Here is a 24,103-nt window from a genome sequence, read left to right on the forward strand (position 1 = left end):
GAGTATAAAAGAAGCGAAAGCTGAGTAATCTGTAATCAGTTTGATTTAAGCACGCTATTGGTTGCGAAGTTTAAGTGTTATTGCGAATTACTTTCAAAGTAGTCTAATAAAGACCATTTCGCATTATTGAATATTGTAGTTATTTATTCAACAGTTTAGCGATACGAAAGTTAGTAGAAGGTTGCAAATAAGCGGATTTCAGTAAATTCGTTACAATATTAAACACACTATTATGAATAATAACTTACCTTAAATGAATGGAATAACGTAATCGTTTCATATGTTCTGCTGATATGAAGTGTCCCAAATTGCTTTCGCCATGTAGGCCACCACTAGGTGATAGACTATATTTGTTTTTGGCATTGGCGTTATTGTTACCATCATTGTTGTTATTGTTCATATTTAAATTATCATCTCCACCGGCACCAAAACCATTTGTGAAGGCTGGCATATGATTGCTAGTAGTTTTGAAACTTTCGTTTTGGTTGGACTGTACATTCTGTATGGTCGCTTCATTGCTACTGGCCTCAGCCAATATTCGTTGTCTTATAAATGTTTGATGTAATGGTGGCATATCGCGCATATCGTAGGGTATAACAAACATACGCACCACAGTGCCCATCGGATTTAGTAGGGTGGCTTGTATAGTGCCAGCACGTGGCACGGAATAGCCTTTGCGGGGCAAACGTATTTCACACTGAAACAAAGTAAAAAGAATTGATAAGGCAAATATATATGAAAAGTTTCATGTAGGTGTCATGTAGGGACACATCACATGCAGGACATTCATTACGTATGTCGGGGCCCGAAGGTCTTGGGGAGTGTTATCGATGTTGATCGTCCTTCGCCGGATGCAGATCGGGTACGTTCCGGTACCAAGCCCGACCATCTCGGGAACGATTTGTTATGACCACATGCGACCTTCTAGGCCATACCGCCCTCCCACCCCCTAGATCCATGAGGAGTTCGGGGTCGCCAGAGCCTCGGTTGTTAATGTAACAGGATTCGCCACGGATAGGTGAGGTTGACAATCGGGTTTGGAGAATCTATATTTTGCTCTGGCAACCAGAAAGGGTTGCGCTACACAGCCCCTTGAATCTATTTGGTATTTTAGTCGCCCCTTACGGCAGGAATGCCTACCGCGGGTATATTCTAACCCCCTAACCGGTGGGTTAGTACCTTAATGGTACTTGTAACCGGAACGTACCGGATCTGCATCCGGCAAAGGACCATCGACATCTATAACACTCCACAGATTCGAGGAGTATCCTTACAATAAAAACAACAACACCACCACCAACAACAACAGCAACAACAACAACAACAGCAACAACAACAACAGAAAATAGCTTCAACTTACCACATATGGCGTACTCAGCGTTTCACCTTGCAATTCGTAAAAATATGCTGCCGCAGGTATGGTAAGCTGAGTTGGACAAAAACCGCCAGATGCACCTAAAAGCACTTTAAAACCCAGCACTTCGACTTTAGGCATCAAACGCTTTTGCAACAGTGACTCTTCAAGGTTACCCAACAATGGCTGACGTCCAAAAGCTGCTGCAACACGGGCACACTGTTTCAATGGAGATGTCGCTGGGCTATACATGCCGGCACTTTCTAAATCTTCATCAGAGAATTGTTCATCTGAACCAAGTGATGAGCGATCTGAATGATCGGATAAATGACGTGACCGACGTTTATAAATTGCAGCCTGTTTGGCAAAACGTGGCGATAGCGAAGGTGAATTAGGTAAAGTTGGTGCAGAAAATGATTTTTGTACAGGTATATTATTGGCATCGGTGGTGGTGGTGATGAGTGGTGAAGCACAAAAACTACTACCGTTACTGGAATGCATAAGTTGGTGGTGCAGTTGCAATTGATTTCCGCTAAGATTCAGCATTGTTGGCTCAAAACAAAATGTATTATCACAATTTGTAGCACCATGTATTGGTATAGGTAATGAGTAGCTGCTTTTTATGTTGTCATCGGCGCCACTGCTGCCGCCTATTGTTGTTGGCATAGGATTACAAAAAATTGGAGTTAGATTAACTTTAGGTAGACCCTTGCGTGGAGGTAGGGCATTATGAGTCCCTATTTGCAACTGCTGTTGTTTCTGTAGCTTACTGTTAGGCGAATTATGTGTCGGCACTATAGTTGTCAACTTGCCAAAGCCATCACCAGAAGCGCCAATCGATTGCATGCTCTCGCTAGCAACACTCATTTCGTCATGATAATTGCAACGTAATGGCAGTAAATTTGGTTTTGGTGTTTGCTTGTGCGTCAATGCTTTTTGTGCGTTTTGCTGCTGTTGCTGCAATGATGTTTGCTCATATTTAATGCAACTCGAAGCGATGTTCGTGGGCGTTCTGAACTGTGATTCATCGAAGCCACATTCACTATCCATGTATGTGGTTATTGTGGGTGGTGTATGATTTCCATGGCGGCTAAAAGCATTAGCTGACTGATCGCCATCAGCACGATCGCCTGTCGTCAAATGTTTAAAGTTTGGCGAATTGCTTTTGTGCGAGGAAAGCGTGCAGCGGTCAATTTGTGGTGTTAGCTTGGTGGATGATATAAACGATTCCTATTGCAGAAATAGATTATGTTTAAAATTTAATAAAAAGAAGTTACAAATTGAACACTTACCGCTTCCATTAAATCTGCGCAAGGCGCCAATACCGTGAGTGGTGTAGTGAGATCTTGATTTGTATCTGTAGCGCTTTTTGTACTCTTTTTGTAATTTCGCCCACCATCATCATCATCCGCATCCTCATCCTCATCAGTTTTATCACCAAAATTGTCATCGGATTTTTCGCCCTCTGCCGTATCGCCATTGTCAGTCAAATACTCACTACCGGTTGCTTTGTACTCTAAAGTGCCATTGCTGTTACCAAAATTATGTTGCGTCTTCTGTCGTTTGCAAACTTGACAACCCGAGCTTGTGGACACATTGTCAACTCCATTTGCCGTTTGACAGCCAGCTTTCAACTGGTTATTATTTTGTCCCTTCGCGCCACCACATGGATGACGTGGCTGCTCGTTCTTGTGCTTTGCTGCCGCCACTTTTGGTGTACGTTGTATGGCTTGCAATAATAATTCTGCTTTGTTACGTGGCGTATGTATAATCTCACTGCTACTTATGCTAGACGCCGTCGAGTCGTCCATATCCTCAACGCCTTTATGCTCGGTGGGATTATCTATGGCTTGCGATCGACGACGTAATTCGCTGCTACCATCAGCTGTGCATCGCAAGCAGATGAGTGTTTTTTCGCAGCCACACTGACGGCAACAACTCATGGGTGTTTGTGTTCCTGTTGAGATCATTTCGATTTGTTGGGCACTGCTGTGCGATGTGAGCATTGTAGTTACCGTCACGCAATCATCCTCATCACCCTCCTCCATCGGTTGACAGCCATTTACTGTACGACGTTCCTGCTGTATACTCTGTAGCTCGTATGACACATCCGAGGCAGGCGATAATTGTTTGTTTTGGTGGTGTTGATGCTGATGCTTCTTATCACGTTTTAGCATACGTTTGCGGTACTTCATTAATTGCTTTTCTCGATGTGACACATGTGCATATGTGCCGGTCATACTATCTGCTGTGCTATTAGCAGTATCACTACGATTGTCATCATCATCGTAGGCTTCAATATCACCATCAGCCTCATCAACAGCATGTAGCTCATCTTCGCCAATGAAAAACGCACATTTGTGTTTCGTTGACGTAGAGCTGGTGGTAGTGATGTGACTTATATGCCTCTCACCATTGTCATTGCTATCGGTACTGCTGTGCGTCAGATCATCAGCGCCTTCATCACTTTTACCATTTGAAAATGATGGCGCGTTAGTGTGAATGCTTGAGTTGGTAGCGCTGCTAGTTGATGATTTAGAAGATGCAGACGTAGTAGAAGAAGATTTTGCAAGGGGCGAGTCGCCTATAGCAGCATTTTTTATGAGCACACATGATTTGGCAGCACTACTGGTTGCTGTTGATGTTGAAGGAGCTTCAGACCGAAAAGATGAGACAAGCGACGTTGGCGCAACGCCAGATCTGTGCGTACGACTACTGCGCGGCGTTTCCGTCGACTTAAAACTGTGACTATTGCCATTGCGAAATATGTTGGGATCACTATTATTAGTACTGCCGTTCGCTGCTGTCAGCTTTTGTATAGAAGCTCTCATTGCAGATGATGAGCTGGGTATAGTTGTTACAGCTGCTATTGTTGCTGTTTTAGAACTTTCATTTCTCTTTGTTTTGCTTGCTGCCATTTTTGTTATTGTTGTCGTAGTTGTTATGCTTACCGCTGCACCTGGATTGGACAACATTAGCGTACCAATTTTTGGTATGCCGCCGTTGATACGTGGAAGACTTTTGAGACAAACCGATATGCTACAATTCTCCGAAATATTGACATTCGGAAAATTATGTACATTTGGTTTTGAATTAAAGCAGGCAGTGGAATCGAATGACTTAATGCGGTAGTATATATTAAGGCGTGGCCGTTCATTCACCAACAGCGAATTATTTAACTGTTGAAGCATATATGAATTTGGCGATGTGCTTGGCGTGATGTTGATATTGTGATTTGTATTTCCGACAACAACTCCACCAGTGCTGCTACTACTACCGCTGGTGTTAACAGTGACACAACCGATTGGAGTAGCCAGATCACCGGCAGCTCCAGTGGGTGCTGGAAATATAATACGTCCAGTATCGTAGATTGTTTGATCCGACTTTTTGATCAGATCACACCAGGCACTAATTTGTGAAAAATACAATTGGCTGCGTATTGCACTGCAGAGTGATGGTAGCGTCATGGTGGGCGGTGGAACTCTGTTTGGAGAAAAAATGAAAGAAATAATAATTTTTAATTTTTAGCGAAATCTTATATTACTCTATTTCACTCCAACCCAACCTATGTTCGCCTTTCCGTAGCTTCAAGTAAACCCTATTGTGACGAATATTAGCAACACTAAGCTGATACTAAATAAATAATCGCGGAACAATAAAAAAACATGAAGCAGCCACTCGTATATACATGAATACATCAATCATAATTTACACACGAAGGCAACGAAGAGATATTTCTCGCAAACGCTTGTGGTCATCAGCCGGAGTAGTTGCTCACGCATACACACGCATATGACTATGAGAAACGCATAAACTACAAATATACATGTATAACTCTGGTAACCAGGCGGGAGATTACAAAAGGTGAAACGTCTAGACCTTTGGAGAAATATGCTGACGAGGCAACAGAGAGTATAAAAGCAGCACAAGCTGAGGTATCAGTAATCAGTTTGATTTAAACACGCTATCAGTTGCGAAGTGAAGTTTAATTGTGAAGTATAATTGTACTACTCCCAAAGTAGGCTAATAAAGACCATTTTGCTTTACAGAATATTGGAGTGATTTATTCAACAGTTTAGCGATTCGAACGTTAGCAGAAGGTTGCAAATAAGCAGAATTTCCCAAAATTCGTTACACTATTTAAAAATTTTCCTGATTAACCTCGCCAGCACACTCACTTTCTTCCTTTCGTATTCACCTCTGTTTACTTGTCTCTTATCGTCTTATATCATTCTGTTTAATACTTATCGTTTTTACCCTCTTCCTTTTTATAGTTTCATTTTCCTTGAAATTTTTCGCTATGTCTCTCCGTTTATCTTCTTCTCTTTCTTCGTTTCTCGGGCAATTCAAATTTTACCCCCTTTTGCTCTTTTCTACTCCTTTTTTGTATATATTTTTTTCAGTGAGCTCTCTCTATCCCTGTATCGTGTTATACGATCCGTGATCCAAATCAATGTTTTAAGAGCCAATTAAACTTCCTTAACCCTAACACCATAGCCGTAACCATACCCATATCCATAACCATCTCCAATATGATCGATTAATGGTGCCTTAACCTGAAAATCGTGAAAATTTCATAAAAATGAAGAAAACACAAAACATAAGTCCCTTAGTCATAACGTATCCAAAACAATGAATAAAATCTACAAAATGTTATTAAATTCACCAAATCAAATATTTTTAGGTTATGGATATGGTGAGAAACCAAAAACCAATTGGTTGGCTATGGTATGGTTATGGCGTTAGCGTTATGGTATGGCACCATTAAGCGATTACATTGATTTTCATAAGGTTGGTTCCATCAGCTGTTTTATCTGGTTATGGTTTTATGGTTATAAGTCACCATTAATTGGCCCTTTAAATAGCAATTGATTTGAAATGGCAAATCTAATTAAGGAAATATGTGAAATAATGGCTACGAGTATACACTACATCTTCAACGTAATATCATTTCCACGAATAGTTCGACAGATTCATATTTATCGTTTGGATTAAATTTTTTCGATACGTGATCGTATAACACGATAAGAGCCCTGCTCTTACTCTCCATCAAATTGATCCAGAGTGTTACGACCAAACTGGAGAACCCTATCAAGAACCAGGATCTGTGTTATAAAATGACTCCCTTCCCTTGGGAAAATACTAGAAGCTTTCTAAGACTACCTTACTTCCAGCTTCGAAATCTGATAGGTGTGTCACTCCAAATTACTTTCGGGTACGAAACAGCAGAGAGTTAGCCATCAGTAAGCTGCTCACGAAGCAACTCTCCCAACTTCTCACTGAGAGCAATCTACGGCCTAGCAGTGGAACTACTTTTCTCACTCATTACGTCCCACCACCGCTGACTACATAGAGTTCGCGTCGGTGCAGTTCGATCCGAAACAAAAATGGTTAAAAGTTTAATAATGCTCTGCGTTTTCCTTTTCTCTGCAGATAAATTTTGCTTTTCCTCTTACTGATCCCATCCCTGTACTATTCTTAGATTCTCTTTTCCTCTCCACTCCTCGCTCATCCTACCTTATCCCATACTCGTTCTCTCCTTCGTATTGCGTTCCGGTTTTGTTCCCCCTTCCTTTCCCTCACTTTTATTTACCTTATTTCGTTCAGACTCCTCTCCCTTTCTTTTTCTTTCTATCGACCAACTCTTTCTACATTTCCTTATCGCTACCTCTTCCCGACCCTTTCTCTATCCCCTTCCCTAACCAAATCTCTCATCCTCTATCTCTTATGGAATGCAAATAAAATTAAACTTAGAAATCACAAGTCAAACGGTAACATTTAAAACAAAATTCGTGGCTACCCGAGTTCACGTGTGATGTGTATCTCCGGACGGTTTTTGGCCATTCCATATTATAATATATTTCCACATCAAAGAACATACTTACTTGACTCCTTGGGTTATAATCCATTGTTCGAGTAGAATTTTATGATTCATTGGTCCCAAGTAAACTTCTATACAAACCGGTTCACCACGAGCCATTATCGATTCTATCCTATTGCAGTACGCTCGCCAGCGTGAGCACTGAATAATAAAGGAAATTTTTTTCTAAAAATTATATCTTGCTTGTGAGATAATAAATTAAGAACTTCATACTCGAGCTGAATTCATTTAATTGGCTTGGAACGTCCAAAATGCCAGTATTGAGTATAGCTTGGGTAGTTTAAATACAAGTTTTACTTTTCCAACTTACACTTAAATTTAAGTTCGAACTATCACAGACATGATCCTCAGCTTCAGCGGCCTCACCTTTCGCAAGACCCATCTTCTTGAGGAACTGATCACAGTGCGGCCCCTGTTGTGGGTACTTCGAGGACGACGACGAAGATGGTGTGGCAGCAGGGGCAGTCGGCGCTGACGCCTTTTTCGTTGTTTTGCCTAAGTTTGTAGTCTTGTCTGTCGTCCCTCCTATTGTTGCATTGATTGCTGAACCTGGTATTGGTAGACGTCCTGTGCCCAAACTTATGCCAGTACACGCCACATGACGCATATACTTTTCCTTTGCATGCAACATCTGGCTATTTTCTGCTGCTGCGGTGGACCAATGTGGTCTTGGTGATTGCACCCCACTACCACAACTACTCGCCGAACCATGTTGATCACGAAAGCGTTGTTGATGCATTGCTGACAATGTGGGTGTCGGTGTATTGGCACGGTATAGGTACGTTGAATGTTGTGGTGGTGGTGTGGAGGAGAGTGCTGCATAACGATAGCTATTTGGAGTAGCGGTGGTACTCGCACTCCCGCTCGGTTCGAGCGATGGGCTACCGCTACGCAAACAAGTTGTCGCCAGAGATTGCAGCGAAAGTAAAAAGGTATCCGAACCTGAAACGGAGCTGGGTGATGAGCTTGCACTACCCGCACCAGTACCGCTTGCAGCTTGGCCACCACTAGATCCTGTCATCGAAATACCGCTCATTGCACTTAAATTGGCGCGATTGAGTATAGTACGTCGCACAATCTCGAATTCACCGCGTTCGCTCGCACCAGATTCATTGATTGCAAGTGCGACTAGTTCGGGTTCACGTGCCTCTACTGTTACTGGTTGCTCGTATGCTGTGCTAAGACTGGCAGCTGGTGAAACTTGACGTAATTGACATAATTTCTGTGTCCAACGTTGATGTGTGCTTTCAGCCGATGAAGAAGCCGATTCGGAGCTGCTATGCGTATATGGATCAATGTAAAGGGGCCGGGAATCAGCACGTGCGTTATAAGCACTACTAGCGCTACTGCTGTTAAAGGCATACGGATTTGTTGTTATATTTATTACATGTCCACGTGTAACACCATCGCTACCCCCACCACTGCTGCTACAAAAGCTAGCTGCTGCACGAGATGTTGAGGGTCGACATGTAGGTGATTGCCGTCCACCACCAACTGGACCATTGCCGTTTCCACTAAGTATGCCATATGAGGTAGTCGCAAGCATACTGCTGTTGGTGTTGTAACTTTGCGAACTGATGTCGACACCAGCATTACTACTACCACTACTTATGCCTGTGCCAGTCCCACTCCCACTAAAGCTATTGGCATCATTGGTAACGGCAGTGGTACGCGTCTTACGAGGTTGAAATTCATCGTCAGCTATGGCTCGACCTTCCAATATTAAAGCGGCTAGTCCCAACATGATAGAGGACGTTTGTGTGGATTGTGGTGATGTTGCGGAGGCAAATACGGAACTAGATGTTGGCGTCCCTGTCGAAAATGAGTTTAGCGTGCCATTATTACTTGGGTTGTGGTGGTTATTGCCGGTGGTACCGCTGATGGTAGCGGTGGATGGGGAACTGCTTACTGTGGTTGGTATCATTTTGGCTTATTTGATTGAACTGCAATGAGAAGAAGAGAAAAATATATATAAGTTTAAGCTTAAAAGAGCACATACTTATTTACAAAGCAATACATACTACTGATAATTTTATAATAAAACTTCTATGGGGAGGGAGAGGGAAGAGTATGAGAAAGTACTTTATGTAAACAGTTATTCACGTGTTCTTGAAAGGCCAAAGGCTTAACCACGGAGAGTTTGATATTGTGACGAATATTAGCATTACTAAGCTGCTACTAAATAAATGCACAACAACAATAAAGCAAGCTGCCACTCTTGTGTACATGAACAAATCAATCATCATTTACGCACACACATACACACATACAAGGCAACAAAGAGGTATCTCACAAACACATGTAATCATCAGCCGAAGTAGTTACTCACACATACGCCCGCATATGGCTATAAGAAAAACATAAACTACAAATATACATGTATATAGATAGTAACGAAGCAGGAGAAACAAAAGTTCTAGAAGGTCAAACGTCTAGACCTTAAGAGAAATATGCGAATGAAGCAACAGAGAATATAAAAGCAGCGCAAGCTGAGTAATCAGTAATCAGTTTTGATTTAAGCACGCTATTGGTTGTGTAGTATAATTGTGAAGTACTACTCCCAAAGTAATCTAAATAAAGACCAGTTTGCAATACTGAATATTGGAGTGATTTATTCAACAGTTTAGCGATTCGAACGTTAGCAGAAGGTTTCAAATAAAAAATCGAAGAGTAAGCAAACGGGGAACACTTGTCACACACAACACCGCCAGTAAAAGAACTGCGATGCTGCATGCAATATATGTGGACGCTGCCGCCGGATCTTATGCCTTTTGTGGAACCAACAGTTAAAAATTTGCTCAGACGCCTTCTTCTAACCGGTTCTGGCGTGTTACGCTACGTTCGGTGGTGTGCTTATTGCTGCTTTTGCACACTCGCCATTTGCTTGGACGCCATTTGCAAGGTGATTTTTCTCAAAGGGTAACACTGACGCAATCCAGAGTCGAGTAAAGGTTCCAACACTTTTATTTATGACCAAAATTATCTGTGAATGTGTGGATGGTGAAACAGCTGATGGTTGATGTGTGGTCAAAGTCATCGTCATTGTTCTTCTGATGGATGTTGAAGTGGCGAGTTTTAGAATGAATTGCTTTTTTGTAGACCTTTGGCATACATACCTCCCGCCCATCCCTGATCCAATAAACCAGTTTTCTAACAACGCCACAAGCCCTCTTTGTTTCTGGTACCTCTTCTACGAAGAAATAAGCAGATTTGTGAAGGCGAATGGAAAGTCGTCCCCGAAGTAAGAAACTGCTGCTTCGACACCGCAGTATATTTTTGACCCAACGCTGTTCTTGTAGAAAGATCAATAAGGTTGGTAGGTGGTCCGATGTCGAGTTAACTCCGGAAAGATTATTTAAGATACCATTTATAAGTTGCAGTTAAGCGCTTGTGAAGGTCTAGTTTTATATACTCAAGTACTACATTTAGCGTGTTTGTTGGGAACGTTTAACTGCACCTGTTACGCCTGCCCACACTGTCTCATTCGTCTTATTTGTTTCGTAATATAATTTGAAAAAAGGCAGTATACCTTCATTTATCCCATAAGGACACGATTGGCAAAGTACATAGCTCACAAGAGCCATTGGCTCATCGGATCCGGCTGGGGTCCCTACCATCTCGGAAGCGGCTCTACCGATTTGAATGAAATTTAGTTTATAGATGAGTGTACCATATTCTAAGACCTTTTGCTTAGATGTCACCACTGAGAATGTTTTTGCAAGGTTGCCATTTATTTCCAATTTTTTTATAATTAAAGGATATATGCCAGTATTAACATAAGTAAACGGTGTTTAATGTCGTATTCCAAAAAAAATTCTGAGTGGGGCTACTAGCTGAGGTTACCACCTAATCCTGTTTTTCTATTTATACATATTGCCATTAATATTTCGCAAAGGCTTAATCGATTTGGGTGCAATTTGGTACATAGATAGCGTATCACATGATACTCTATTTTGCTCCTTCTAGTAAGCATGGCTTTGCAAAGGTTGCCACCTATTTGTATTTTTTTTAATTTAATGAGTTTTGCCAATATGGGGATAAAATAAAAGATATTTTATGCCGTATTTGAATATGAACATTTTTAAGAAGGGTTCCCAGGAAGGGTTTGCAGTAGGATCTTTTCCAAATTAAGTTTGCATATTTTACGCCGTTACAAATATATTTGAGTAGGGTTGCCATTTAACCTTAGTTGCATATGTATTCATTTCATTCATTGGCGCTCAACCGTCAACGATTTTGGCCGTTTCGTAACAAGTCACACCACCTATAACTGACACCAATTGACAGCACCAAGGGAGGTCAAGTCATTCTCCACCTACCCAACTCAGTGGAGTTCTCGGCTTTTCTTTGCTTCCAAACTGCAGCGTCGACTGAAATACTTTATTTTCTAGAGCATCTGCGCTCATTCGCATAACATGACCTAGCCAGCGTAGCATTTGGGCTTTTATTCGCTGTACTATCTTCATATCTGCGTAAAGCTCAGACACCACATCATTATAGATCCTTCGATACTCGCCGTCGGCATCACGGGCAGAACCGTACATCTTTCGAAGAAGTTTTTTTCTCTTAAACACTCCAAGGTTCATGCATTTCAGGGGCAGAAAATATGCCCATCCTTACCGTAGAGGAATTCGTTTTATAATCCTCCCAATTTGGTAAGACTGCATTTAAAGTACATATATCTAAAAATCACAATTTCACAGTGTTGTACAAATACACAAATTCAATGGATATTATCAGTGATAGAAGAGTACTTAAGCTTTTGAGTAAGCAACACTTAAAGTGCTCCTTAATTGACAAGTGCCAATCACACATCGTTATGATTATTTATTTCAGTTACTGAATAGCTAGACGGCTGACGGAACTTTTAACTGTTCTAACAATTTTTATTGGCGGTTTGAGAACGCGCTTGAATTTTTGCAAATGACCTCGGTAGATGCAAATTGAAGTGCATAGCTGAGAAAATTATGTGCGAGTATGTATGTACATTTGAATGTATATAAGAATCTATGTACTAGTATATACAGATACGTGTACTTGATAAGTGGCTTGATGCTCAAAACTAGGTCATGGTCCACATAAACACATAAGGCATTTTCAAAAGCAGCCGTGCGTACGTATACACATATTTATATAATACAAGTACAAGTACATATATGCTAAATGCATTTAGAATATCACAGGTTTATATATATACATACATACATACATACATACATATATGTAAATAGGTGCATTAAGTTATGCTATAAATAGCTAAAATTATGACATAGCAACAGTTGCCCAATACGCGCACGCATAAATTTACGACGAGCATATGATAGCTTCACGAGATGTTTCTTTTCACTTTATCGGCATTGAAGTTTGAATAAGCCAAATTGATATACTTACATTGATTGAAACTAGAGCGTACGATTTCTCGAACTTGTTCGATAAGAGATTTCTCGCAAGTCTCGCCTTCTCGCGAGATTCTTGAATCTCGAATTACTCGTAAGGCTCGCGAGCTTCTCGACTTTCAATTCTCGCGAGATTCTCCAATCTCGAAATACCCGTAATACTCGCGAGCTTCTCGACATTCAATTTAATCGATTCATTGGTTGACAATTGGCTTTGGAGAAGGAATATATTGCGCTGGCAACCTGAAAAGGTTGCGCTACACAAACCCTTGAATCTGGTATTTTAGTCGCCTCTTACGACAGGCAAACCTACCGTGGGTATATTGTAACCCCCTGACCCGCTGGGGGATCACGAAGTGATCCTGATATGCTTTTATTGGAGTAAACTATGCTGCAGCTTTATGTGTCCTTATTCAGTATTTTATACCGCAAACTTATCTGACACCCTTAGTGTGTATGCTGTGATAACATGCTGTGGGCGCGTCGAATGCCTTTCAGTGGACTGAAATCGTTTTGTCAAGTACAAGGATTCAGTTAATGGTGACAACTAGTTACGTGCATGTATATGTGTAATACATAACAACAAAACTACATTAACAGAAACATTTTCACATCATTTTTAAGCTCATTCCTCTGAATTTTGCGCTAAAAACAGGTGTGGGAGAGAATAAAAAAAAAAGAGGGAGAGAGCTTTTCTTAAAAAGTAGAGCACTTTTTTATGCACCATCCACCATTCATTGTTGTTGTCCTTATCACTTTCGACCTCGATGCATTCATTGTACGTTTATTGTAACGGCAATTGGTTACGAGGACATTAACACGACAACAACAAAAAGAAAACGAGAAATAAAAATAATCGTACAATGCAATTTCCGCTATTTGAATGCTGTACAAGTACAACAACTATTTTAATGGCCGAAGGATACGGATATGAATACGATTTGTAATTGAAACAGCTACCATATAAGCATTCACGCACACAAATACACATATGTAAATATGTGTGTGCGCAAAATTTTGCATGCTTGCACGAATTGTTTTTCTTTTTTTTGTATTCGTATGCGAGGAGCATGAAATTGAGGTTACATCATAATTAATTTACAAACTTACATATACATAAATGACATCGTAGAAAACTAGGTCAGCCAACATACAAAATATACACAAAGTGCCACCTCCGCGCGAGAGCAGGGACAATTTCTTTAAGTTATTTAGATGACTTTTGGCTTTTGCATTTTTGTTTCTTCGTTAGCTTTGATTGAAACTTATTGTAAATTTGAGAATAATAGCAGGCATACACGTAAACGGGTGCAAATATTTATTTCTATACAAACTTTTGATGTTGTGTGGCATCGTAGCATGAAGGCATAAAAACTCTCATAAAAATCGTTACGTGTTAAAACTATGTCAATGTGCATTCAAAACAAGTGCATCGCCAAGAAAAACAACGAATAATTAACTTTAACATAACATTTTTACTAAAGTTAGTTGCTAACGGCCGCCGTGGTGTGATGGTAGCGTGCTCCGCTATCCACACCCAAGATCCTAGGTTCACGCACCGAGCAAAGCAACATCAAAATTTTAGAAACAAGTTTTTTCAATTAGAAGAAAGTTTTTCTAAGCGGACGCGCCCCTCGGCAGTGTTTGGCAAGCACTCCGAGTGTATTTCTGCCATGAAAAGCTCTCAGTGAAAACTCATCTGTCTTGCAGATGCTGTTCGGAGTTGGCATAAAACAAGTAGGTCCCGTCCGGCCAATTTGTAGGAAAAAATCAAGAGGAGCACGACGCAAATTGGAAGAGAAGCTCGGCCTAAAATATCTTCGGAGTTGATCGCGCCTTACATTTGTTTTATTTCTTAGTTGCTACCAAGCAGCAAATAAAAAATTTAATGCCTAAAAGCACGCTAGCATATTGATATTTGTAAGGTAAATGTAAGCATACACATGGGCATATTTGGGAGGTAGGGTATTTAGAATATTCCCCCCTATCTATCCCGCAAAAGTTGCAGGTGCCGTATTTCCCCATAATGCTTACGGAGATGACTCCTTAAGCCTCTGGGCGGTGTTTGCTCATCAATCAGATGTCTATTGGGATGCCCAGGTGTCTGGGTATTCAACAGAAACTGTTTATTCACCATTTCATTTCTCTCCCTAATGAGGAGTACCCTCGCCTCATTGTGTTGGTGGTGTTATGGTGACATAAGAAGACAGCCCGTGGCGGTTCTGAGAGCAGTATTTTGGCAGGCCTGTAGCTTCTTCCAGTGAGTAGTTTTTAGGCTTGGCGACCATATAGTGGACGCGTAGCATGCAATCGGCTGGCCAATTGCTTTGTAATGAGGCGTAATGAGCGTTTCTTTGTCTTTTCCCCAAGTACTGCCAGCAAGAGATTTGAGAATTTTATTACGGCTCTGGATTTTCGGTACAATTGCGGCTGCATGCTCAACAAAATATAGATCCTGATCAATCGTTACACCCAAGATTTTGGGGTGTAGGACAGTCGGTAGCGTAGTGCCATCGACGTGGATGTTCAAAATGGTCGATATTTGGGACGTCCATGTTAAAAATAAGGTCGCGGAGGATTAAAAAAATAAAAATAAATGTAAGGCGCGATAACCTCCGAAGAGATCTAAGGCCGAGCTTCTCTTCCAATTTGCGTCGTGCTCCTCTTGATTTTCCCTACAAATTGGCCGGACGGGACCTACATGTTTTTATGCCGACTCCGAACGGCATCTGCAAGGCAGATGAGTTTTCACTGAGAGCTTTTCATGGCAGAAATACACCCGGAGCGCTTGCCAAACATTGCCGAGGGGCGACCCCGCTTAGAAAAATTTTCTTATAATTGAAAAACCTTATTTCTAAAATTTTGATGTTGCTTTGCCCGGGAGTTGAACCCAGGGCATACGGTGTGATAGGCGGAGCACGCTACCATCACACCACGGTGGCCGCCAAGGAGGATTTAGTCGGTGATAATGCCAGGTTTCGCGAGGCGAAAAAACTGGAGAGATCAAAATTTCACTCGTCCCCTTTCTTTTCCCATTTTTCTCTACCTCTTCTACTTTCTCACACTCTGCATCTACCTCTAGCTCTACCTTAACTCCTATATCTATGTTTACATCTAACCTTCCTTCTTTTTTAACACCCTTATATTAGCTTCATCTGTATGTTTGTATGTAAGCGAATCCTTTGGACTCGACTTTGACCCTATTTAAATGGACAGATTTAATTCAAACTTATCAAAGATCAATGACAATGTAATAATTTAATGCTGGAGTGACAGAAGGTCAACGGACATAAGTTAATTAACCCTACTACCACTTCAAATGGCCTTTATGTCAATTTTAATTTAGCGCACGTATCAAGGACAGATGAAAATAAAATAATTTGATAGTGAGGTGACTTAAATTCCATGGACATACGGTCAGTTGACCCCATGAACACTGCTATTGGCATTAAAGTCAGTCGAAACTTTGCGCACGTATCAAGGATCGATGCACTAATTTGATGGTGGGAGGACATAAAGTCAACGGACATAAGGCAAATTTAGCTTATGAGTATATGTATTGGCCATTTAAAGTGGCCATAAGGCCAACTGACTTTGTGACTTTTCAAAATTTGGTGAAGTGACCATTTAGAAAATTTCCGTTTTACCATATCACAACTTCGGCAAAAACACCATAACCATATTTTAAATGAATTGAGACCAGCACAAAAACAAGAACTAAAAGACTTGCAACAAATAATAGTTAGCGACAAATTTATATAAAAACCGCGCACTTTTTAAGGTACTTCTTCAGAACTGGGTACTTTTTCGGATCCGGGAAGTTTTAAGAATCGGTTACTTTTGCGAATCTGGGCCTTGTTCAGAACCGGGTCCTTATTGAAAACCGCCTGCGAAATTCGAAATGATCTCGAAATTATCACAATATCCAACTCGAAATGGAATAGAATATAGATAGTACCGAAACAGTGTGTAAATTTCGTAAATGGCATTCTTGTAAAAACACCCTCAATGGCAAGACCTAGGCGAGCAGTCTCAGAATATGACACACTATGTTTATATGAACAAAATGTAATCACAAGCGGCTAACCCAGAGAGGACAATCCACTACATTTTTTTAAATACGACGTAAATACCCTCAGTGGCACCACGTAGAATAGAATGTGATGCACTATATATGTACCAAATTTGATCCAAATCGTTGGAACCGAAATTCTAGACAGTACTGCATATACCCTCCCACTCCTACAAGACGAAAAATATTTTTGTTATTAGAATAAAAGTACTGATAACATCATTCCAATTCGCAGAGAGCTTCCCAGTAACATATGTCGACTCTCATTACTTAAATAATCTATTTAGCCTCAATGACGTCTGAACAGAAATACACTTCCCTTGTATGATTAGCCTAGACCACTTTTGTTCGCCTGCTCTCAAGCGTATTATACATACCTCTTCGCTTACAAGGTAAAATCTGAATTCACTCCTGCCTCACTTTCAATACGGGTTTACATCAGATTACTTAGAGTATGTAACTATATACCGGACTAATTTTCGAGGAGTTGGTAAGGCGCGAACGAGTGCATATCCGACGATTGGAATCTAAGTGTTCTTTGCCCAGTCCACAAGAAGGGGGATACTGCAAACTGAACTAACTATCGCGGAATCAGCCTTCTTAATATCGCATATAAGGTCCTGTCAAGTGTATTATGCGAAAGATTGAAGTACACCGTGAATCAACTGATTGGACCTTATCAGTGCGGCTTCAGACCTGGTAAATCTACCATCGACCAGATTTTCACAATGCGCCAAATCTCGGAAAAAACCCGCGAAAAATGAATCGACACACATCACCTCTTCGTCGATTTAAAAACCGCCTTCGACAGCACGAAAAGGAGGTGCCTATATGCCGCTATGTCTGAATTTTGTTTCCCCGCAAAACTTATACGGCTGTGCAAAATGACGTTGAGCAACACCATCAGCTCAGTCAGAATTGGGAAGGACCTCTCCGAGCCGTTCGAAACTAAACGAGGTTTCAGACAGGGTGACCCCCTATCATGCGATTTCTTTAATTTGATGCTGGAGAAAATTATTCTAGCTGCAGAACTTAACCGCACTGGAACAATATTCTATAAAAGCGTGCAATTACTGGCATATGCTGATGACATTGATATCATCGGCCTAAACGACCGCGCTGTTAGTTCTGCTTACTCCAAACTGGAAAAAGAAGCGGTAAAGATGGGTTTGATGGTGAATGAGGACAAAACGAACTACCTACTGTCATCGAGCAAAGAGTCAGCGCATATGCACCTTGGCAACCACGCTACTGTTGGCAGCCATAATTTCGAAATAGTAATAGTATAGACTTCGTTTATTTGGGAACCAGCATCAACACTAGCAACAACATCAGCTCTGAAGAAGAATCACTCTGAAAAGTAAAGTCCTCTCTCGGCAAACGAAAATCATACTCTACAAGTCACTTATCATATCCGAGAGAAAAGTTCTTCGAAAGATTTATGGACCTCTACGCGTTGGCGATGGCGAGTAGCGAAGAATATTTTAAGGATGAGCTGTACGAGCTATACGCAGACATCAACATAGTCCAGCGAATTCAAACGCAGCGGCTGCGCTGGCTAGGCCATGTTATGCGAATGAAAGATGACGCTCCGGCCAAGAAAGTGTTTCTATCGGAACCCGCCTATGGAAGCAGAAGTAGAGGGCGGCCTCCATTCCGTTGGAAGGACCAGGTGGAAAACGATTTAAACTCCCTTGGTGTGACCAATTGGCGCCGATTGGCAGAGAGAAGGAGCGACTGGCGGGCCTTGTTGGACGGCCATAACCGTTTAAACGGTTAAGCGCCAATTAAGTAAGTAAGTAATTTTCGCAATCTTGGAATTTTTACTTGATTCTAATTTGTGCTCTTTAATGTGCCCTTGCTAGAATTCTATGAACAAAGTACATAAGAATAAACATAAGTACATAAGTAAAACATATAGTGTGCCACATTTCAACAGGTCATATCAGTAAAGCTTTACTTAAATTGTTTTTTTCCTTATCCTTTTCCTTATATGAAATAGGTGACCCGGTGATCTAGTTGTCGGTACGAATTACACAATAAAGGATTCAGAAATACATTGCGTACAGATGTTTTTAGTACAAAAGTTGTACATACTTTCATGTACATAAATAACTACTATATCACCTTCATGGATGCCATTTGTTTGGAGGTGGAGGTAGTAATTGACCCAATTCCCTATAAATCCAACCAACGAAAATAATAATAAAATTATTGATTTTTGCAAAATTGTCAGCAGTTTCGAATGCGGAAATGTTAAGCACAACAATAACAGGCATAGATATGTACTTAAATTAGGTATATAAGACACCCTTACCTACTTTTCATTTACTATGTAGGTCAAGTAAAAAGTTATTGTGAAAATATTAAGAGCAGATACTCCCCACTCAGCATTTATGTGATTCAATTTTGAATTTCCCTACATATCAATACAATTTGATTACTCTTTCTGTCTAAATAATGAGTTATCATACAATTGAACAAAAGATATAATCAAATATGAATACGTTTGATGATGAAAAACTAAAAAGCATTTTTCGATCACCTTTTGGAATCATTTTTGAAGCCCTTTAACCACTAAATTTTAATATTTCATAAAAACCAACAAAAAGAGTAATCAAATATGCTTACCTTTGATGATCGAAAACTGAATATAGTTTTTCAATCACATTTTGGAATCATATTTGAATTAAATGTGTTTACTTTAGGTGATCAAAAATTTATAATCATTTTTCATTCAGCTTTCTGAAGCTTTTATGAATATATGTATTTGTTGACTATGAATTTTATACTTGTTGAAATTTTACTTTTCATTAAAAATTTTATTTTTTTCACATACACATATTTTTTCAATCATGAAGCTAAGAAAAAATACATATATAAAAATTGTATTATTTATGCAAAAGATATTCTTCAAGACAAAAATAATGTAATGCTGCTCGTGAACGAAGATTTCCCCAAACATTTCTCCCGTTCAGTTTCCCAGAAAATACATAATGATTGGACAATACATAGGTTGTGAGCTATTTAAACCCCAGGTAAGTGAAACTATCTTGACATACATACCTGGATACGGCTTCAACATCCCGTATCGTATCCGTATTTTAAGATGCAGACGATAATGCTGATGTTAGATGGTGTAGTCGCAGGTGTATATCGGTCAAGTTTATTTGCTAGTTAGCTGTGGTTCGAATAGCTCACTTTCGCATGCTTTCTTCCCCTGGTGAAATAAGATTATTATGTAGTATCTTATTTTGAATGAGATATGAAGAATAAATGCATCATAATCGCATTCAAAAATGATTCAAAAATCTCAACCAAAACGATTGAAATATATTCACGAATATGATCAGAAAATGACTGTGAAAAGCCGTCAAATATTACTCTAAAACAACTAAAGTTCAATTTTACAATGATATCAAATATGAATAACAAACGTCTCGAAATAGGAATCATAAATGATTATTCAAGAATAATCACATTTATGGTACATTTTTCTCCCGACGATACGTCAATTTTCGAACAGAAAATGCTTTTAAATTTGAACGTTTTTAATCATCTTGGGGTATGATATTTAAATATTTTTTGATCAAAATTTTCAAAAAATGCTGGCTGGGTCATAGATGAAAGAGCTCGAGCTCAGGAGAACTATCATATTTGATAATTTTAAGAATCGGCGCATTCGCGCCTTGGCAGTCGGATTTAAATCAACTTAGAAATCAAACGGAGAATAACTTCTGCCAACAAGTGCTACTTTGTACTGAGTAGGCAACTGAAAAGTAAAGTTCTCTCTCCCCGAACAAAAAATCATCATACCTGTCCTGATGTATGGGTCGCAATCATGGGCGGCGGCGAGAGAAGATGACATGGCTCTTGAAATGTTCGACGGTAAGTATCGAAAGAGATATAATGATGAGCTTGTGATACTTATGCAGGTATGGAGATGGTGCAGCGAATAAAAGACCAAAGGCTTCGCTGGCTAAGTCATGTTATGCGTGTGGACGAAGCCGTTCCGGCCAAGAAAGTACTACATAAATAATAATAATAAATTTTTCATCTTCACACACAGCCATTGTTGTTAAAAAATTGTTAAAATGGCAAGCAGCTTTTCATTTTTTGACGTTGTAGTTAATCTTAATAAAATAAATAAACTTGCACCTAAACAAATATGTACTTATTTTCTCAAAAGATTCTCTTTTCCTGCTAACACTTCTGAAATCAAATTTAACATAAGTACATATAAGCGAACAACAAATGAGTGTATGGGTGGAACACTTCAAGAAAGTATTAAATAATCCTGTAGGTGAAGCGACCTTAAATTCCAACACTATTGCTGCAAACTACAACAGCCAACCCCACTTCAATGGGGTAAACAGCGCGCCCCCTACGAAAAATGAAATAATTTCAGCAATCAAGTCCTTAAAAAAGGGCAAGGCCCCAGGAACTGATGACATATATGCTGAATACCTCATAGCAGATCCAGATACCGCAGCTGAAACCTTACTTCCAATCTTCCGTCAGGTATGGGAAGAAGAATCCTACCCTCGTCAGTGGAATGAAGGCATACTTGTAAAAGTCGCAAAAAAGGGAGATACCTCTGATTGTAACAACTACAGAGGTATCACCTTACTCTCGATTCCTAGCAAAGTGTTCTCCACGATCTTACTGTCCCGAATTGAAGAGGCGGTGTATCGAACTCTAAGAGAAAATCAGTTTGGCTTTAGACAAAACCGATCCTGTGTTGATCTAATAAATACCGTCCGAATCATTGTTGAACAATGCTGTGAATACAGAACATCAGCTTATTTACTTTTTATCGACTTTAAAAAGGCTTTTGATAGTCTCGACAGGAAATATATTTGGGAAATACTACGAAAACGAGGGATGCCCAATAAAATAATCAACATTATAAAGGCAATGTATGCCGAATTTAAGTGCCGGGTCAGTCACGATGGGCGCCTCTCAGAACCCTTCGAAATTAAAAGCGGGGTGCGACAGGGATGCATACTCTCCCCGCTCTTGTTTATCTTGGCATTAGACGAGATTATGAGGAACGCAGAAAATGGTGGACACGGTGTACAGTGGACGCCTTTCACTCAGCTAGGGGATTTAGAATATGCAGACGATGTCTGTCTGCTAAGCCACAGAAGTACTGACCTTCAACACAATTTAGAAGCTGTCAACACACATGCAAAGGAGGCCGGACTAAGCATCAATACAGCGAAAACCAAAGTCATAAGATGCGGCTATAGTATTTCATCAAGGCCATTGACGCTTACGGTTGACGAAAATGAAATCGAAGGTGTAGAGTCCGTTGTTTATCTTGGTAGTATTGTCTCAAATAAGAGCGGTGCAGATGAGGACGTTCAGTCTCGCATAAACAAAGCAAGAATGGTTTTTGGGCAACTGGCAAACGTGTGGAGGTCCAGCCAAATATCTTTAAAAACGAAGCTTCGTCTGTTTAATTCGAATGTTAAATCAGTACTGTTTTATGCTTGCGAGACGTGGAAAAGCTCAACTTCAATTCAGAAACGTCTACAAGTTTTTATTAATAAATGTCTGCGCCGAATCCTGAAAATTCGATGGCCGGAAAGAATTTCAAATGACGACTTATGGTCTAGAACAAATCAACCTAAGGCTACCACAGAAATAACCAAGCGTAAATGGTCGTGGATTGGTCACACTCTCAGAAGACCTCCAGTAAATATAGCCAGACAAGCATTGCGATGGAATCCACAAGGAAGCCGACGACCTGGTGCACCTGCGAAAACTTGGCGCAGAACTGTGGATAAAGAACTCGAAGACGCAGGATATACGTGGAATGACATCACAAGAACTGCACCTAACAGAATAAGATTTAAGTCGGTGGTCGAGGCCCTATGCTCCAATAGGAGTTGAGGAGGATGATGATGATGATGACATATAAACTGTACATATTTTGAATGAAAAATTGAGCTCAATAAGCGCTTTAACATATAAAACATGACTAATTACTTAATTAACTGTCTTTGTGAAATTGGTGTAATATTAATATACTAAGCAAGATATTATTTTTTCAATCCAAATTAATACTGCCAGATATTCGATCACTAAATTTAAAAGGTCAAGCAATTGTTTCTTCGTCCATAGTTAAATACCTATACGTTCTGCGCTTATGATCTTGTCTCACACGAATGTTTCTCTGGGTAAAAAAACGAGAGGCGTATAGTGGCTGGCGCTTGGGGTTGATCTCCAGTTCGAACTTCGGAGGCTTTAGCTCTAATAGACAGCCGTAATACTGGAGACTCCCTTTGTTGCGAGCAAGAACCTGATTTTTGTCTGGCTATCTGGCAAGCATTGGCCGCCGTGGATGGTAGCGTGCTCCGCCTACCAAACCGCAGATCCTGGGTTCACGCCCCGGGCAAAGCAACATCAAACATTTTAGAAACAAGTTTTTTCAATTAAAAGAAAATTTTTCTAACCGGGGTCGTCCCTCGGCAGTGTTTGGCAAGCACTCCGAGTGTATTTCTGCCATGAAAAGTTCTTAGTGAAAAGTCATCTGCCTTGCAGTTGCCGTTCGGAGTCGGCATAAAATAAGAAGGTCCCGTCCCGCCAGGGTTAGATTTGATTTAAACCGAATTACTTGTATTTATTAATTGAAGTACAATTGAAATTAATATAAATTGTTATATAACCTTTTGACCTGATTCTTTTATATTGTACGCCATAGTTTCTTGCATACAACTATCATAAGTAGGAGCTCGTAATTGAAGATGTTTTGTATTGTGCCATAATTGCATTTGCGGCGCACATCAATTAATTAACAAAAGTACGTAATTGGGCAGCTTAAGTCATAAAACTAAAATGCATTAAAGAGGTCATTATATTAAACGAATCATAATTTTCAAACTATCAAAATAAATCAATGAACTAAACGCTGACTAAATATGTATGTATATTGTATATGTAAAAATTACAAATCAGCTGAGATCAGTTGCAGTCCACAGACCAATAAAAAATAAATTAATTTAAGGCGCGAAAACCTTCGAAGAGATTTTAGGCCGAGCTACTCGTCCAATTAGCATCGTGCTCCTTTTTTAGTTTTTCCTACATTGGCGAAGCGGGACCTACTGGTTTTGTGCCGACTCCGAACGGCATTTGCAAAGCATATGAGTTTTCACTGAGAGATTTTCATGGCAGAAATACACTCGGAGTTCGACCCCGCCTAGAAAAACTTGGTTCTAGTTGAAGAAACTTGTTCCTAAAATTTTGATGTTGGTTTGTCCTGGGCGTGAACCCAGAATCTTCGGTGTGGTAGGCGGAGCACGCAGTCACCACCCCGGCGGTCACTGGCAAATACAATTTAAAAAAAGCTATATTAATAATTGCATAACTATTTAGCAATACAAATTTTAAAGTTT

The 24,103-nt window shown here is 40.1% G+C and overlaps 2 protein-coding genes across 14 annotated transcripts in view; one reads left to right on the top strand and one right to left on the bottom strand.

The window, feature by feature from the left end:
• The window catches only part of TyrRS-m (Tyrosine--tRNA ligase, mitochondrial), an 82,508-nt gene that overhangs the window by 35,661 nt on the left and 22,744 nt on the right, over positions 1 to 24,103 (top strand). The window contains exon 7 of one of the 3 annotated variants that reach the window (XM_067776024.1): positions 4,940 to 5,270. The exons of the other annotated variants lie outside the window; for them this stretch is intronic. The gene's annotated coding sequence lies outside the window, so the exon portion shown is untranslated. Of the gene's footprint in view, positions 1 to 4,939; positions 5,271 to 24,103 lie in introns of those variants that run through there. 3 annotated transcript variants of the gene reach the window in all.
• The window catches only part of atos (atossa), a 519,662-nt gene that overhangs the window by 8,537 nt on the left and 487,022 nt on the right, over positions 1 to 24,103 (bottom strand). For all 11 annotated transcript variants that reach the window (XM_067776019.1, XM_067776018.1, XM_067776017.1 and 8 more), the window contains 5 exons: positions 7,546 to 9,178; positions 7,240 to 7,376; positions 2,647 to 4,837; positions 1,361 to 2,584; positions 249 to 697 (listed from right to left, as the gene is read on the bottom strand). In XM_067776019.1, the coding sequence (XP_067632120.1) occupies positions 249 to 697; positions 1,361 to 2,584; positions 2,647 to 4,837; positions 7,240 to 7,376; positions 7,546 to 9,159 (5,615 nt within the window). In that variant the 5' untranslated portion in view covers positions 9,160 to 9,178. The remainder of the gene's footprint in view (positions 1 to 248; positions 698 to 1,360; positions 2,585 to 2,646; positions 4,838 to 7,239; positions 7,377 to 7,545; positions 9,179 to 24,103) is intronic.

This window comes from Eurosta solidaginis, chromosome 3 (genome assembly GCF_040869045.1).
Source record: "Eurosta solidaginis isolate ZX-2024a chromosome 3, ASM4086904v1, whole genome shotgun sequence".
In the NCBI taxonomy this organism is placed as follows: Eukaryota; Metazoa; Arthropoda; class Insecta; order Diptera; family Tephritidae; genus Eurosta; species Eurosta solidaginis.